The sequence below is a fragment of the Salminus brasiliensis genome, chromosome 9 (genome assembly GCF_030463535.1).
Source record: "Salminus brasiliensis chromosome 9, fSalBra1.hap2, whole genome shotgun sequence".
Lineage (NCBI taxonomy): Eukaryota > Metazoa > Chordata > Actinopteri > Characiformes > Bryconidae > Salminus > Salminus brasiliensis.
Genome location: NC_132886.1, coordinates 21,690,497 through 21,707,469, shown reverse-complemented (window position 1 = coordinate 21,707,469; position 16,973 = coordinate 21,690,497). Strand labels below are relative to the sequence as shown.

Below are 16,973 nucleotides of genomic sequence, written 5' to 3'. Positions count from 1 at the left end.
AAAATGTGTTCCTCGTTGTTTCACAAAGAAAAAACACATGGTCTTTTTAAGCAGTTTGACCAATAGTTACATGTAGATGCAGGTACATATAGAGCCTATATGGCATATAGGATCTGGATCTACTTTGACCGGATTCTGTTTACACTTGTCATTAAAATGCTTCCCCAGCGCCACCAGATGAGATCCAATTTAACGATCCCACATAAAAAGCACACCAACGCTTACATCATTTCCATTTCACTTCCTGTAAATAACCGTTTTCTACTGGGAACAGTTTAGAGAAACTGGGGCTTCTACAGTGAAAAAACGTGAGGGAACAAACTCTGTAATACTGCTGTCATCTACCAGTAAATGAGCACAAGTGCAAGCATTCTCACACAGCAAGGGAAGGAGATAAAGAGGGACAGAGAAGCCAAGATCCACATTAATTATTATTCATATTTTTAGTTCTTTTCATAGTTTTTTTTTTTACTCACATATTTGTTTCCATTTGCCTGACAGAGCCCAATCACAGAAAACACATTCCATTTACACTTGTGTTAAATGTGGACGAGATCCGTCTGTCACCAACTATGCATGTGATTTGAGTGATCCGATCGCAATCTGATCAAAATGCATCTTGGAGGCACTTATACCTGGCCTTTTTTTACGAACCAGTAAAATCCGAGCATGAGCCGTTCACCAAAAATACATGGCTCATTGACCAGAACGCAGTACAGCAAATGCTGACATGGTAAGCAAACCAAATTCTGGCCATTTCGTGCATTTTACAAATCCTATTTCTAAACAAAGAAGACAAGCCCTGGAAAAATAGGACCTATAGGACCTATGGTCACGCATGTCTAGATAATAAACATATTTTGTCTTTGGGTACAATCTTCACTTTAGTCTCTGCGACAGGTTTGGTGTGTTCCCCCCATATCCGCATGGGTTTCCTCCCACCTCCTAAAAACACACGCTAAATTGCCCTCTAGTGTGAATGAATGTGTGTGTATGTGTGTGTGGAACCCTGCAATGAACTGGCACCCTGTCCAGGTGGTATTCCTGCCTCTCGCACAATGATTCTGGGTATGTTCCAGGTCTGACCAGGAAGAATGAATAGATGTTATTCTTATGGATGTAACAATACATCAAATAGGCATCCTATTAGTTCAGATGTCTAAAGCAGTCACTGTATATTAACAACACTTTGCAGTCGACAAGCATCAGCAAAAACTCACCCCACCTCAAAGCAGATTAGTAGAATGAGCAACAATACGGGTAATTATTATTTTGTTCATCCAACATTTGGGACATAAATATTGCATAGTAAGCCCATTATCATGGATTGGCATAATAACTAGTGTTATGTAGTTGTTTTGTAATATCTGTAATATCTAGTATAAACGGCTCTAAATCTCTCTCAGTGAATGAGGGCCAAAATAGCCCCTGAAAGCAGTAGAATATCCTACACTGGTCACAACAGACCCAACATATTGTAGCAGAAGTTGACTGACAGCATGCAGGTATGGGAAAGCCATTGAAGCAGAACTTTGGTCATCTGTCGTTCTGCAGATGATGTGTCTGCAAGAGGTGCCAATCACAAAGTTGACTTCCTCTTGTTCCCTTTTAGGTCATTCAGTTGCCAACTATTTATGTTGGCGTACCTATAAGTATGCAGTAGCCCTCTGGGTTGTGAATGGAGTGTGTGTGTACGTATGTTCGGGATGAAAGAGTTTGTTATCCAGTTCTCCACTGTGATCGTAAGTCACAGACTGTTTGTTTTGGAATGGGCTGTCGTTTTTTCACAGCTTTAATTTGGAAATAATTCTGTGGCTTTTGATTTGAAAAGTGCACTAGAGGAGCTTTTTTGTGCGGTGCATATATGTGTGTGTGTGTGTGTGTGTGTGTGTTCAGTGGTCGAATGAGAGTTTTCTTTAAGACACAGGGCTACAGAATGGAGTATAATACCACCCTCCCATCAGAATAAACAGACGAACGAGAAGAACAATCAACATGGTACAATTGTAAGATTCCCCACTTGGAAAACCATCAAGCAAAGTCAAGGGTTAAGAAAAGGCATTATCCTGGGACTGCTGAGTTCCAGTCGATTGCTCTTGACGTGAAAAAGTAAGTCTACTTAAGTCCATAATATCAGGTTCTTGATCATGCGGCGCTTCAAACGCAAGTTCCCTTTCATACGCGCTGATGACATCAAACCTCTCCTGAGCATGATATCATCTCACTTGAAATGAAGTTAAGGAGCTTGGTAGACCTATGCGGTCGCTGAGCTATCAGGTCAATAAATTATGCACTCCCACTGCGGCTGGAGAGTGGGAGTGAATGGTTGTAATGGATTTGAAGGCAGTGCTCCCCATACCAAAGTGTGTCGTTCATTACACATGATTTTTAATCTTCTCCCGGTTCTCTAACTAAATACGACAGTGATATCCAAGAGACCAATAAGAGCTAATGTCACATTAATAAAATTCAATGAGGACAGCCTCAGAGGGGCCATCTCATAAAGCTGCAGGATTCAGCCGCTGCACTGTTTCAGACGTGATATCACTTTATTAGACTAAGCTGGTAATAGTAGAAATGATAGAAAGACCTGAACTCGCTGGGTACGCTAACCACTACATTAGTCATTGTATGGTCAGTATGGAGGGGAAGAGCAGCAGTAATGGTCTTATGGTTGTCATATAATATGGGAGTTTCTTTAAACTTTAAAACGTTTGCAATACTATTTGCAATAATAGGTCTTTAAAGACTCACTCTTTGAAATGTTCTTTAGGGAACCAAACCTGGCATTGCTCCTCAGAAACCTTGGATACCTTTAATATAGCAATTCTCCAATATACCAATATTTTCTTACACCCTTCATTTATTTATTTACTTGTTTCCTCATTCCCTCCCCAGTTTGGTCTATACCAGTTCCAACCCGCTAGCCAGGATTTCTCATGTGGAACCAGCCAATCATATCTTTATAACTGACACTCTTGCAACATCAGCTGACTATACATGGAGGAGAAGAAGGGCTCTTTTAAGTCAGCTGACATATAGCGACACTGGCTAAAATCACACCAAGTAATGGGGGCGTGGGGGATGTGACTATGTTCTCATGTACTCCTGGATAGATGTGACTTAACTGGGCTCCTGTATATTGTCAGAAGTGTATGTTGTCTTGTCATTGCTTTAGTATTTGTAAAGTTGATACTTGGATGGATGAATCAACAGATAATAGATAAGTAGGTTAAATGTACAGATAGATAAAATCAACAGAAACTTGATCAATTATGTATTGGTATCGGACGATTTTCAGCCAAAAGATGTAATCTACAATTGGCCAATATTTATTTAATTTAGCTGATCCTAAGAGCCAATCAGATCATACAACAGCTCTGTATGCAGGGCTCTTCGGTCACAGGGTGCTGCAGCTCCTTTGTTCAGCCTCTAGATGGAACTACAGAACTGTTGCACAGCTGCAGAAGCCCATTAGAGCCAGTGTTGTACTTCACTCCGTGTGCTGTATTCGCCAGTCTAGGGAATTTTACCATTTCTGACTCTAACACAAATACTTATAGAACGTTTTATGTAGAACTATTATGTCATGTGGGAAGCAGGGTAAAGAAATTCACTACCATTAACCAGATACACACTATTAGTACATCACTCAGGCCAGTACAGTGAGCACCAGAACACAGCAGAGCTAGGAAACATCAATGACCACACAAAACAAGCAAACAGTGCAGACTATATTTAACCAAAAGCTAAAGGAGTTGCGGCCAAAGTGATGAAGTTTTAGTGCTAGATTAGCAGTGCTTTTCGGTTGTGTTTCCACTCTGAGATTCACAGTGCAGTTCTGCACAGAAATTCACAAACTCTCACAGCTGGTTTATCTTGAGAGACAGTCCACGCAGCATTACAGAAGTTGTAGCTTAAGAAAGGTAAATGCAGCATCCATCCTCACCCTTGGTCAGAATCGACCATTGGCCAATCAAGTCTAAAGATGATCAACGATTGGTATCGGCTCATCTCTTCTTATATGTAATTTAGCACACATATCAAGGAACCCTGCAACATTTGTGGAGAATGCCATGGGAGAAGATTCAAGGATTATGATCAGACCTTTCCGTTTTCATGCATTGTATTTTTAGCACAAGCTCTTTTCAATAAATCACATTTTAAAGTCTTAAGTACCGTCCTCCAGAGGCACATATGGGAATGTCTCCCTCTCTTCCCTCACTGAATGTCCTTCACTAAGCAGATGTTTTGAATGAACTTCATTGAAGTTCCCAGCGTTTTTTTTTTTTTTACCTTTCAGACTGAAAAGACAAGAACTGAATTGCTGCGATTCAGGTCCCAGATCTTCTGCCCTGGTTTGATGAGACTGTTTCATCTCATTTGTACGGGTCACGTAATATGAACTGCGGAGTCAGGACTTGAATAGAAATACAGAGAGAGAGAGAGAGAGAGAGAGAGAGAGAGAGAGAGGGAGGGAGGGGGTGAGGGAGAGAGAGAGAAAGAAAGAAAGAAAGAAAGAAAGAAAGAAAAAGGAGGAATGCCTGTGGTGGTGGATCTGGATATGGAAATTTTTGGCTATTTAGTCATCCACTAGTTTTTCCAAGGTGACCATTGTAAGTGGTAGCGCTGGAGATGTGGATACTGCAGGACAGGCCAAAACTAAGATTAGCTGGAGGGAGAAGACAGAAAGCAGAGGGGGTGAGAGAGAGAGAGTGTGTGAGAGAGAGAGAGAGAGAGAGAGAGAGAGAGAGAGAGGGGAGAGAGTATGAGAGGAAAGAGAGAGAGATGAAAAGCAGTGGCCAAGCCCAAGAGACGGAAAGGAAAAACAAGCAGGGTAGAGAGTCAGATAAAGTGAAAGAGTAAAGAGAGAAAGTGTGCGAGTGAGTAAAAGTACAGCTGACCCGGGGTCTCGCGTTTGGTTTAGCGTGCTCGCTCGGCCAGGGCTACTTCTGATTGGATGGAAGCTGAAGGCTCTCGGGGCTAGAAGCACCCCTGTGACTCTACTGGAAGAGAGACAGAGAAATAAGCAAGAAAGAGAGATAGAGAGAGAGAAAGAGAGAGAGAGAGAGTGTGAGTGCTGGAACACATACTCACTCAGCCACTGAGAGTGGAGCTCCACGCGCTGGGCTCGCGCTCACACTCGCACACGCTCCTGCACACACACGCGCATGCTGGTCACTCTGCGTCCCTCCAGGCATGGACCGACCCACCACTGCTGCCGTGCTGCTGGCTGCTCTTGTGCTCCTGGTACAGTTCTATTAACTTTCCTCCTCTTTTTCTTCTCTTCTCTTCTGTTTTTGAAAGCAAGCAAGAGATCATTCGGGTGCATCAGGGATGGATGTGTTGTGCTATTAATTGATTGTTTAAATTTGTCTTCCTGTCCTTTTTTATTATGGTCTTCTATTTGTGTTTCAGCCTCAGTGAAACTTTCAGGGCAGCGGTCTATTTGCTTTTTCTTGACTTAAAATAGCATAGCAAGGCATCATTAAGAGATTGCATTAGGCAAATGGAATGCACTCTGGAAGGTCAGTGGCTGGATGATGGTCAGTTTGGAAGAGCTCTCACGTGATGGATAAATCTTTCCCCCAGGGTTGGTATGGTTACTCATAAGAAAGGATATTACGTCATGACAAGCACTTACTACACTATTTTGTATCTTCTGCTGGTGTTGGAATTAAAGCCAGCATGTGGCACTTCAGGGTTTAAGGTTTGTCGAGATCCCAGAAAGAGAGTTTCTTCAGGACGAAAATGGGGAACCATTGCACTGTGAGATGTGGACAGTATGTGGCACTTGGAGGGAGACAAGGGCTTAAACAGATGTGAGCTGATCATATGACTTTCCAATTAAATAAAGCCCATACCGTGTATATTGATGTAACCCAGGGTCCATGAAAGTAAGCTTTGTGCTGGAGTCTTCAGCCTGTCAAAGGGCGCTCTCTGCACAAGTGAATCCACCAAATCAAATTCGCAGCTCTGTTGAGAGAAGGTCCTGTCCAGGCAGGTCTCAAGTAATCATCCATGGTTCGGAAGCGTGTGGGATTTCACCCTTGCCCTCTTGAACCAAATTGATCTGTTATGCAATGAGGAATTCCAAGGTAAGAAATGCATGGAAATGACCATGCATACCTATATGAGAGGCTTACGTGAAAAGGAACAAGGGAAAAAAAAGGAACGGAAAAGGAGGGGGGTGGGGGGTGGGAATGGTTTCTAAATGAAATAATTTCCCTTTTACAAATCAGCCAAGGCTCCAGTGAAAACACCAATTCCTGACTGATGAGGAGGCAAGGTGCAACATGTCAACCCTCTTAGAAATGATCCAAGGAGATATCTCTGACTTGATTATTTGATCAAGTTCTGGAAGAGAACCACCTGACTGCTTTCCCTCCCTGCTCCGAGCACTGTTCAGTCAGGGAACAATAAGAATAAGCAGTTGTTAGACCCATGATCATTTCCATGAGGCATAGATTTAGCCTGCAGTTGCCTTTGGTTATGTTTGTCAAGTGAGCAGCCTTTCAGTAATTGAGTGCAAATCCAGTGATTGCTTTCAAAGGAAACTGGGCAACCGTTGGACAGGGCCGGAGGTTTATTTATTCGGATGTGGCCCAGCTAAAGTCATTTGATGCGAACCCCTTTGCTAATATGATTTGCTCCATGCTCCATCAGCTGTGTTTAGATCTCGCTCTTTCCCCTCGACCGTATGTTAAGATTTTGTGAGCGTTTGATTTGTTTATAGCCTTCCCTCTTTAATAATCTGGAACTTCGGATGAATAATGGGCTGTTTCGCTACCGGGCCCAAGGAAAACAACGCAGTGATATCATTACCGTGTATCTCTTTTCTTCACTAGGGTCATTCTTTATCTGTAAGGTAAACGAGATGCCATACAGCTGGAATGGAGCCAACACTTTGATCGAGCTCTCTGCAAGTGTCAGGTAACGGGATGGATCCCGACACTTATACCAACTGCATGCTTCCTCAGATGAGGGCAGCAGAGACAGCCACCATAAACTCCTGCCTTTGGGGTTTCTTGCGCTTGACTGACCCCCCCCCCCCCCCCCCATGTTGGCTCCTGCTGATATATCCATTATACTTGTAATGGACTTGCAAGTAACAATGGCTTCACTGGGGACATTTACACACTTCAAAGCATCTGTATGAGCATTACAAGCTCACATCAGTCACAGTTTGATGGTGTTTCTTTGTCTTCTCTGAAACCCAGTGTGGCGTGTGGCTACTGTCACCATAGTGATCTACTATCCTAAAAACAGAGGTTCTTAAAAGAGTTCTTTGGAGTGAGGCCACTGAAGGAGCCCGTAGACCTTTTTGGGTCCCTGAAACCATTTTAATGAACTGTTTTTATATTTGTTAGGTTTATAGAACCTACACAAGGTTCTATAATGATTCAAGTCTAGAACCATTGAGCCAAGCCAAGAACAGTTTGAACCTTTATTTCTATAGAGTAGATCTAAAGCAGTCTTAGATCCAGTCAAAAAGACCTGCAGTCTTCTAAGCTTCATATAGTTGCTGGTGAATGCATCTTTTTTTTACTTACTTGCCATTATTTCATTTTTTAATAAACAGGAATGAATCCCACCTGTTAGCAGGACAACTCCATTCTTATTATTCCGTCCAGTTGGACACCTGACCAAAAAAACGAGGCGAGATATTCTGTGAGTGATAAGTCCCATGTGAAAACAGCATTAAATTTTGATCTGTAATCTTTGGCTTTTTCCCAGCCTTGAGGCTGCCACTCCATTGGCTGTCACGGCATGCCTGAGATGCACATTGTCCTTGCAAGTGCTGATTTCAAGTTCTCATAATATTGATCTTGGAACCAGATTCCTATCTCATATCTACTCGCAGCGCAATGCATTGCGGCACAATTACGGCGGGGGGAAAAATAGGCTGGAGCTTGTTAAGAGAGGCGTAACATTTCACAGTGAAAGAGGATGACTCTGACATCTGACAGAAGTATGCTGGAGGAAACACGAGCATTTCAGCCATTTCCTACCAGACCTTCTATTCTTCCATTCACTCGCAGACAGACACCCAACTGTTTTGCCTGGCTTGGAATCTCTCCTCCCACCATGTTAACACTTTTGTTTTGCCACCATTTAGTCTGACCATGCCCTGTGGTGTTGATCTGAGTTTGCTTTTCTTAAACTGCCAATTATCACGTCGGTTTAGGGCAATCAAGCTAAATATCGGTTCACCGTCAATTCTCAAGGACAGCTATCTGTCGGTGGGCCTAGATAAGCTCCCCTTGAGCATTCCTTAACAGCAGTCCTGCTTGCTTTGTCCAGGAACGTGCTCTTCTGATAAAGTTTAATGAAATGTATGGCATGGACAGTGCCCAAAGCAACAGCGGGCCAGTGTTAAGATATGAAGGACTTGGTTTCAGAAGATTGGCCTGTTGAGTGCCTGTAATCAGCTAAGATTAAGCCTGCTATTTTAGAGCAGCAGAATTGTGAAGCGAAGTGCTTGACCTCTGATTGGTGCTTCAGATACCCAGATACCCCCTTTCAGTGCCAATTTTCCCAATCTGGCAGGAGGAGACGGCACAGTGAAGGGAGCTGTTGTGGAACACCTCAGCACTCTTGGTGTCTCAGCTGTCCTCACCTTGAATGTCTGTGGCCAGTGAAGGAGTGAACTGAAAGTGCTGACAGGATGAATGTAGGGGGCTGCTGAGCTAGACTGCAGGAATGGATGTGGTATTGTGGCTCCATGCATCTTTCAAAGTACACAATCAAAAAAGAGCTTAGTTTGGCATTGGTGTTTAGGACATTTTGAAGCATGCTATGACTAGTTTTCAGGCAGCATCAGATTTCAACTGACTGAGATGAGATGTTGATAGCTATGATTATTCCTAAATAATTAGCTATACTTTTTTTCTTTTATCTTCATTTTTGCCATTTTGCACTTTTGGATATGGTTTTTGGTAGTTGTTTTGGTATGGTAGTTGTTCTTTACATTGTGTCAGAATTTCATGATGAATGGCCTAACAGAAATGCTCCGGAATGGATGTAAAATATTTGACTAGCACTGTATTACTGCATTCTTCGATACATTAAGTGCATTATTCATATTGTCATATTGAATCAGTGACTTCTAATAAAATCTGGTGAGAATTCCTTTACTTTTTTAATATCATGTTATATAGTAAAACTAAAACTATTGCAATGTAATTTTTTCATTTCATTTTTTGAAATTCATTTTTCAGTGTTTTGGGCAAAGGTTTTTGCATGCCAGCAACAATATATTTGCAATTACTATGAGAAACAAAAACAAATAAAACAAGAAAATAAGACAAGACAATTGCTACCCTGCATACCCTGTCATAGAAACCTAGGAGTTCTATTGGATCTCAGTGGTTATGTAATGGGGTCTAATGGCCATTAAAAGTATTTCGTGTTTTTTCTGATGGGTTTATTTAACAGGTGACCTATGACCTATGATTCCTGATGCACTTGATGATTGCCTTATGGGATCTAAAGTTGTCCTGCAGGTGTCCAAGTTGGGGGCTCTGACGGTATCCATTTAGTCAACTCCCATTAGGAAGCAAAACCATATGTTATTAACCCTAATGGCTTCAGTGCTGACTGAAATAATGAACTCTAGGTACATGTTTAATGTGAAGAATGGTATGCATACTGCACAAGCATTTAATAAATGATACACTCACTTCTCTCTCTCTCTCTCTCACTCTTTTACATGAACATACATATATGCTCCCTTCCTACTGGCCCAATGTGCAGAGCTCTCGGACAGCACGCTCAGAGGAGGACAAGGAGACACTGTGGGATGCCTGGGGCTCATGGAGTGAGTGTTCACGCACCTGTGGAGGAGGAGCTTCCTATTCCCTCAGACGCTGCCTTAGTGCCAAGTAAGCTATTCCCCAAATTCACGCTCATCTCCTATTCTCTTTCATGTCCTTCTGTCACTTTTCACTACCTCTGTTTCACCTCAGCAGAACCCATGTCCAGCCGTTGCTTACTGTTTTTCATTGTTTTGCATATATAGACCAAGATAGACTATGAAGACATTAGACCACATTAGGAAGAAAGATGGGGAAAACACATATGCACAATTCTGGACACCAGAAATGTTTAAGATCAGTGAAGATAAGTGATCCTCTGCAAGAATCTTTAAAAACGTAATTAAGACATTTTTGTGCAAATTTCCATAACACATATTAGAAAAAGTAAAAAAAACAAACATTGATTTTGGTTAATTGACATTTTTGCCCATTAGTTTACTAATTGCACACCATGACAAACATTAAACATGTTTTGAGAGTACAAAATCAGCTAGAAATCACGAACTGACTGATTCACAGTATTCAGACCCCTGTTCTGTGGCATGTCAAATTATGTCTAGGTACATCCTGTTTTCTTTATACTTGAGATGTGTTTAGAACTCTGTATGCGCTGACCTGTTGTAATTTGAGTTGATTGGATGTAGTCTGGAAAGGCACACGTTTGGATCTATAAAGGCCCACAATTTACACTGCATTATCAGCACAAAAAAAGTCATAAAAGTCCAAGGAACTGTCTGTGAATCTCCACGATCAGATTGTGGCAAGGCATTAATCGGTGAAGGCTCTAAAACAAGGCATGAAGTCTTCCCTGGACCACATAGACCTCAACAATTTTGAACTGGAAGAGGCTTGACACTACTTGAGTACTGAGTATGAAGGCAAGAAGAAAAAAAGAACCAAATAGTCAGTCTAAAAGAGCTCCTGTGCAGCATTCCATAAATCAGGCCATAATGACAGAGTGGCAAGACGAACTCAACACTGTTGAGTTCAAATGTGACGATGAGAAATGGACAAATGGATGACGCTGGAAAAACTGGTGAAATTGTCTGTGAACTTTCGCACGTGAAATTCCATGCATTTCAATGACATTTGCCACGACAGACAAAGTCTTTGCAAAATAAATGTTGCCTGCAAACTTTCGCATCAAATTCATCTTTTGTGAACTTTGACATGCAAATTTGCGTCCCTAAACAATAGCGCTGAGCCACCATGGAGGAAGTGATCGTTGCAGTCTCAGAACAGGACGTAATACACTCTTTTCATGCGAATGACAAAATCCAACACGAGCGAGAGGTGGTAGGTACATAGTGAGTCAGGAGGTGGGATTAGATGGTAATAATCTGAATTCTGGCCAATTCTGCGAGGTGATGCGAAATGCAAAATGCAAACACCCAGTGTGACCGGGGCTTCATGCAATGTTTTTGTTAACCTCACTGAATCATAAATGAAATTTTTGTAGCTTTTAACAAATCCTATTTTTATTGCTTCATTTTAATCCATTGAGGTATACAGAGGCAAAATTACAAAAGCTATGTCACTGTCCAAATACTTATGGATCTGACTGTGTATACATAAATCTTACACATACACACATATGACTGCACAAGAACAGATTGTATAAGTTAATAAAGGATGATGTCTTGCAGCTTGATTGCTTTATTAACAAATATGCCAACAGCTGACGAAAGATTTAAATTTCACTCTCACACACACACACACACATGCACACACTATCCCCACTTGCTGAAACCTGCTCTTGAATTATTACAAAACTAAATGCACAGTCATCCAACCTGAAGTAACATTGCATGCTCAGTTCATAAGAAAGGAATGCTTTTGACTGTGCAAGGAAAAAAATACAGCCACTTGGGAAATTTAATTCACGCTCCACTGTACCGCGTCCCTGATGCCCCTTGAAAATTACACCATAATGAAAACATCCATTGACAATTTGTAGAATGCACTTAAAGGAGTCAGGTGTAATCCTTCAGTTCTGAAACAGTTCAACTGGTTCCCATTAAGACCCTCCGTGATGGAAGTCCGTCCTTTCTTGCCGCGTGGTTTAACGTCCGCCAAATGGATGTGGACGCGCCCCTAATAGCGCGAGTAAATCTCTGCATGAACACTTCTCCCAAGGGCTGTAATAGAAGTGCTCAAAATACATTTTATGTGACTGTTAAAGACTCGTTGTGGGTCAAGAAAGCCCCTCTGTAGCTTGTGTTTCCCAGGCAAATGGGCTTCAGCTGATGCCTGTATTTCAGCAGATGACATGGCTGGTAAAACGAACAGACTTGATTATCGACAGTGCAGAAGGCACATCCAACAAATCACAAACCACTCCATACAGTGGAGGTTCGAGATTTTCATTTTGCAGAAGGCGGGGGGTTGTGCGCACAATCAGGAAGCCAATTATAGAGATTGCTGTGGCATGTGAGGCTGCTTTCTAAATGTTGTCACATTTATTGGCTGGGGAATATCTGTGCAATGTCCTGATGGATTCCATGCTTCATGCTTTATGGTACTATGCTTAAAAAAAAGCACCCATCAGGCTTTGCAGAAGAGGTCAAGTCTGTGTCGCGCTATTGCCTTGAGAATAGTGCCGTCCCACCACCGTGAAGCAGTAGGTATGCCGTAGACCATAAAGCAGAGACAATGCACTAGACCATGGATAACTAATCTAATCCACAAAGGTGCCGTTGTGGCTGCAGGTTTTCATATGAGCCAAGCAGGAGCTTACCTCATATAACTAATCATCAGTTTGAAGACTGAAAGCAGCTGATTAAACCAGTGGAATCAGGGGAGCTTCATCTTGATTACAGTGAAAGCCTGCATCCATATAATCCACTTGTGGGTAAGACTGGTGACCTCTGTACTAGACCTAAGAAACCAATGACCATTATCCATACTGAGGTTAAATGGGATGTTATACTACATATACTACATAAGTTCTTTGGAAAGATGTCTTTAATTGTGCTTACAAAGTGTTATCGATCAGTCAAGACATGGTTGGTGCTCACTGAAGTTGTAGCATTTTAGCTGCAAAGCTAACTAACACTAGAAGTGAATAGTCACCCAGATCTCTTCTGTAAATAAATGCTCACACACGTCTTTGCCTGCTCAAACTGTATACAGATCCTCTTAAAAAGTTCAGAGACGTGTTAGGCATGTATTTACAGACAAGGGTTTGTAAAAAATTATGAATTATAATGTAGAGATTCTATACCAATTCAAGTTCTTTTTACGAGAACAGTACTTTCAAGCCAAGAACCAACCTTCAGTGCGGACAGATGCCTAAACCCCTGGCCTCTTACAAGTTCAATTTAATTATGATTTGTAGGAATAAAAACTTCAAAATTACATCAATGCAATTTGTACATCCTTACAGCACAATCTCCAAGTCATACATTTAGTATTTTGCTACATGGATTAGCCTAGGTGGACTCGTACGCTGAAATCACACTCTACATTGCCCCAGTCTGTTATTTTTTCTATGTGCTTCTTTACAAACTGAAAACGGGTCTGCTTGGCATAAATTGCTTTCCCAGCCCACTTCAAAAATGATGGAGCATTTCGGCCGTGCGGTTTGATTATACAGAGCACTTTTCATTAAGGCATCAGTGTGTGAGCGAGAGCCGCTCGGTTGAGTAAAAACCTCAAGTTGAAATGGCAGTAAAATTGACCCCTGTGATTTCGTGTTAAGAGTTGTTTGAGGTTCGGGCCTTTACGAGGAGCTGTGGTTGGGTTTCTGAGTGCAGGAGGGGGGTGTTTGTGTGAACTGACAGGCCTTGGGGGGGCGTGTGTGAGTTTGGAATGTGGCTAGAGCGGGCAGTCATCGCATGGGAATGGGGATCAGCTAGCCTGGCCTTGGTTGCAGATCAAAGCTCTATTAAGAGAACCACACAAGGCCCTTGTGTGCTACTGAGGGAGCACTGTAAATATTCCTGCAACACCTCAGCTCCAACCCCCAAAATAACACCCGCACACACATGCGCACGCACACATACACACATATACACGAGTTTGGAAGAATTGGCAGGACCAGTGAATTATACACACATACACTGACAAGTACACCAATCACACCAGTCAAGTACACCAGTCCTTATTATCAGAATCAACAGCACATGTTGACACCCTCATACCACACACACACACACACACACACACACACACTCTTACTCAGTCACTACTGCTGTGAAATACTAATAATCAGTGGTGTGACATATTTGTCAAATCAGCTTTTTAACATGGTGCGTTTATTCTCTTGCATTAAGGTCTGTTTGAGATGGAATGGTTCAGTGTGTAGCTTGACGTTTTCTCCATTTTACACTCACCCTGTGTCCATGAGACTTCCACACCTCACACTAATAGAACTCTGCTCTCCACTCTGTGCGGATAACAGATTATCTGTGATCAATTACATCACCACTATAAAGATACTATAAAGATTCAATATCATGACATTTCATGGTGTCATTCAACTTGTATATCATCACTATAGATAAGATTTAAATATTAATTCATAAAGTTAATGAATACATGCTTCCCGAGCACTGATGAATAAATAATAAACTTGTTTACTTTTCTTAAAATGACACAGAGGCATAAGACATTGACGACTTGCTTAGAAATGTCATTTAGGGCTCCCAAGTGGCGCAACTGTCTAAGCGCTGGCTCTATCCTCATGACACCACTGGTTTGAACCATTCGTAGCCGCGAGTCCCAAAGAGCACAATTAACCTTCCTTCTTTTGGTGAGTAGGATGTCCCTCCCTCAGTCCGTTAGCTAATGATAAAGAAAACATACTGACTGCTTAGTGTTCTCCTCCACAGCTGCCCAATAATGTTGCTTTAGCAGCATTATATGAAGAGGTGGTTGGCAGGTTTTATGTGACTCAGAGAAAGCATGGGCTAACCCTCATCGTCCCAGCACTGGTAGCATTGTGTGATTAGAGAAGTGATAGTCCCCAGATAGTGGGGACTAACTCTAACTGCCAACTCTAACACTCGATCACAACTTTTAATGCCAAGGACTTCCGTGGCAAGCACAGCTGTGCTCTGTGGAAACTGTGTAATACGGCTTCTCATGTTTGTTGTGTTTCCAATTTCTTTAGTTTAGTTTAGCACCACATACTTATAGCATGGCTCTTGTCCACGTCCTTTCTGTTCCAAATTTTGCGTTCTGTCAATACTATCAATTAACATTTAGAAAACCAATTTTGGACTTTTATAGATGCATCTCCAATCTAATCTAATTATACATTCAATTCTAAGTGTAATGGTGGAAAACAATAATTAAAAAGTAACACAAATCATACTAAGGAATGCACTCTTATCTGCGAACAGCAAAGGAGAATGCAGTTTCCTTCACTCTCTGATGAAGAATTCGTACAATTTATTTACTTTGAGATATGTTTATGTCTTTGTGATGAAGCATTTTGTCAGCCAACATGACCGTCTTGCAAGAAAACTGGAAGGTCTCCCTTCTTCTGTTTCAATGAGTTTGTAAGAATCAAACTGAGGCCCAAAACGTTGTTTAAAAACCGATTGGAAATACAAGATGTCCAAACGACAGAGAAATGAGAGATTACAAAAATGGATCAGTCTGACAGAGCAGTAGTGTGCTACATGGGGGGAGGAAAGCAGGCCTACATTGTGGTTGCGTGTTGGAAGTGTATATTTTGGTTTTGCCTCATGTCCTTGCCAAACTTACAAAGCCCGCTCTTGGACAAAGTGTTTATTCCAAGCTCAGATCCTCCAGTAAAAACATATTTCTTACATTTACAATCAGTAAACCAAGAAATTGAATTAGAAGTTGAGTGCAACACTTACAGTAAGTGGCGAAACCCTAATCAACAGTAATGGTAAGGTAACATTCTAATATTGTACAGAATGGCATCCAACATTGTGGTTGAGCGGTCATGCAATTCAAGGTCATATGATGCCAATTAGTCATTGGCCAGCCCAATGAGGCATGCTAACAACACATGCTATGTCAGACCACCCTGTGTGTGTTCTTTATTCAGACCAAAAACAATCCCACACTGAGATTTCAGAGTGGAACGGTTTCAAGTCCACTGTTCCTCCAAACCATCTCAGTGTGTACTCACATGCGCTGGGTTCATTTCCTAATGGGAATGAATGGTAATGATAGATTTACAAGGTTGTGCATATGGTAACCCCATATTGGAAAGTTGAGTGTTGCACGTTCCTGTAATTAATAATACAGTAAGTGTGTGTGTGTGAGTGAGTGTGAGCAGATGTAAGTTTAGATTCAGAGAAGTGTTTTCTCTGTTGAATATATGTTATGAAGCTGGGTCATGTGTGCTATAATGTCATAACTGGCCCTGAAACAAAAACCTGCTACCTCTCCCTTCCTTTCTCCTTCTTCTGGTACTGGTTCTTCTCTGGTTCTGACTCTTCTTTTCCTTCCTTCAATTTTTTTCTATCCTTCTTCTTCTTCTTTTTCTTCTTCTTCTGTGCTTTTTCTTCTTTTTTCTTGTCCTCCTTCTTCTTCTTTTTCTGGTTCTGCTTTTCTAGTTCTGGTTCTTCTTTCCCTTTTTCTTCTCACCCACCTCATTCTTCTTCGTCTTCTTTTTCCGGTTCTGCTTCATTGGTTCTGGTTCTTCTTTTTCTTCTTTATTTTTGTTTTTGTCATCCTTCTTCTTTTTCTGGTTGTGCTTCATCTCTGGTTCTGACTGTTCTTTTTATTCTATATATTGTTCTCATCTTTCTTCTTCTTCTTTAACTTCTTCTTCTCCTTCTTTTTCTTCTCCTCATTCGTCTTCTTCATTTTCAACCAGAGAACCTTCTCTGGTTTTGGTTCTTCTTTTTCTTCTTTATTTTTGTTCTTGTCATCCTTCTTATGTTCTTGTCATTCTTCTTCTTCATCTGGTTCCACTTCTCTGGTTCTGGTTCTTCTTCTTCTTCCTTTTCTTTTTCTTCTTCTAATTCTTCTTGTGCCTCTTCTGGTTCACTTTTTTGTTTTTATCATTCTTTTCTTTGTTTAGATTTTAATTTTAATTTATAACTTCTGTATTATTCTTTCCTATTTTCAGTTTGTGGTTTAGAAGAGCCTTGGATCCTTCTCCTTTAGCCTCCTGCTGACCTCCCATTTGGTTAGAGGTTCAGTTCTTAGCTTCCTCTGATGCTCCCT

The 16,973-nt window shown here is 41.4% G+C and overlaps 1 protein-coding gene across 1 annotated transcript in view; it reads left to right on the top strand.

Moving 5' to 3' along the window:
- Positions 1-5,157: 5,157 nt before the first annotated feature.
- Positions 5,158-16,973, top strand: part of LOC140562298 (ADAMTS-like protein 1) — a 32,635-nt gene continuing 20,819 nt past the window's right edge. The window contains exons 1-2 of the mRNA XM_072687826.1: positions 5,158-5,250; positions 9,757-9,884. Coding sequence (XP_072543927.1) covers positions 5,200-5,250; positions 9,757-9,884 — 179 coding nt within the window. The 5' untranslated portion in view covers positions 5,158-5,199. The remainder of the gene's footprint in view (positions 5,251-9,756; positions 9,885-16,973) is intronic.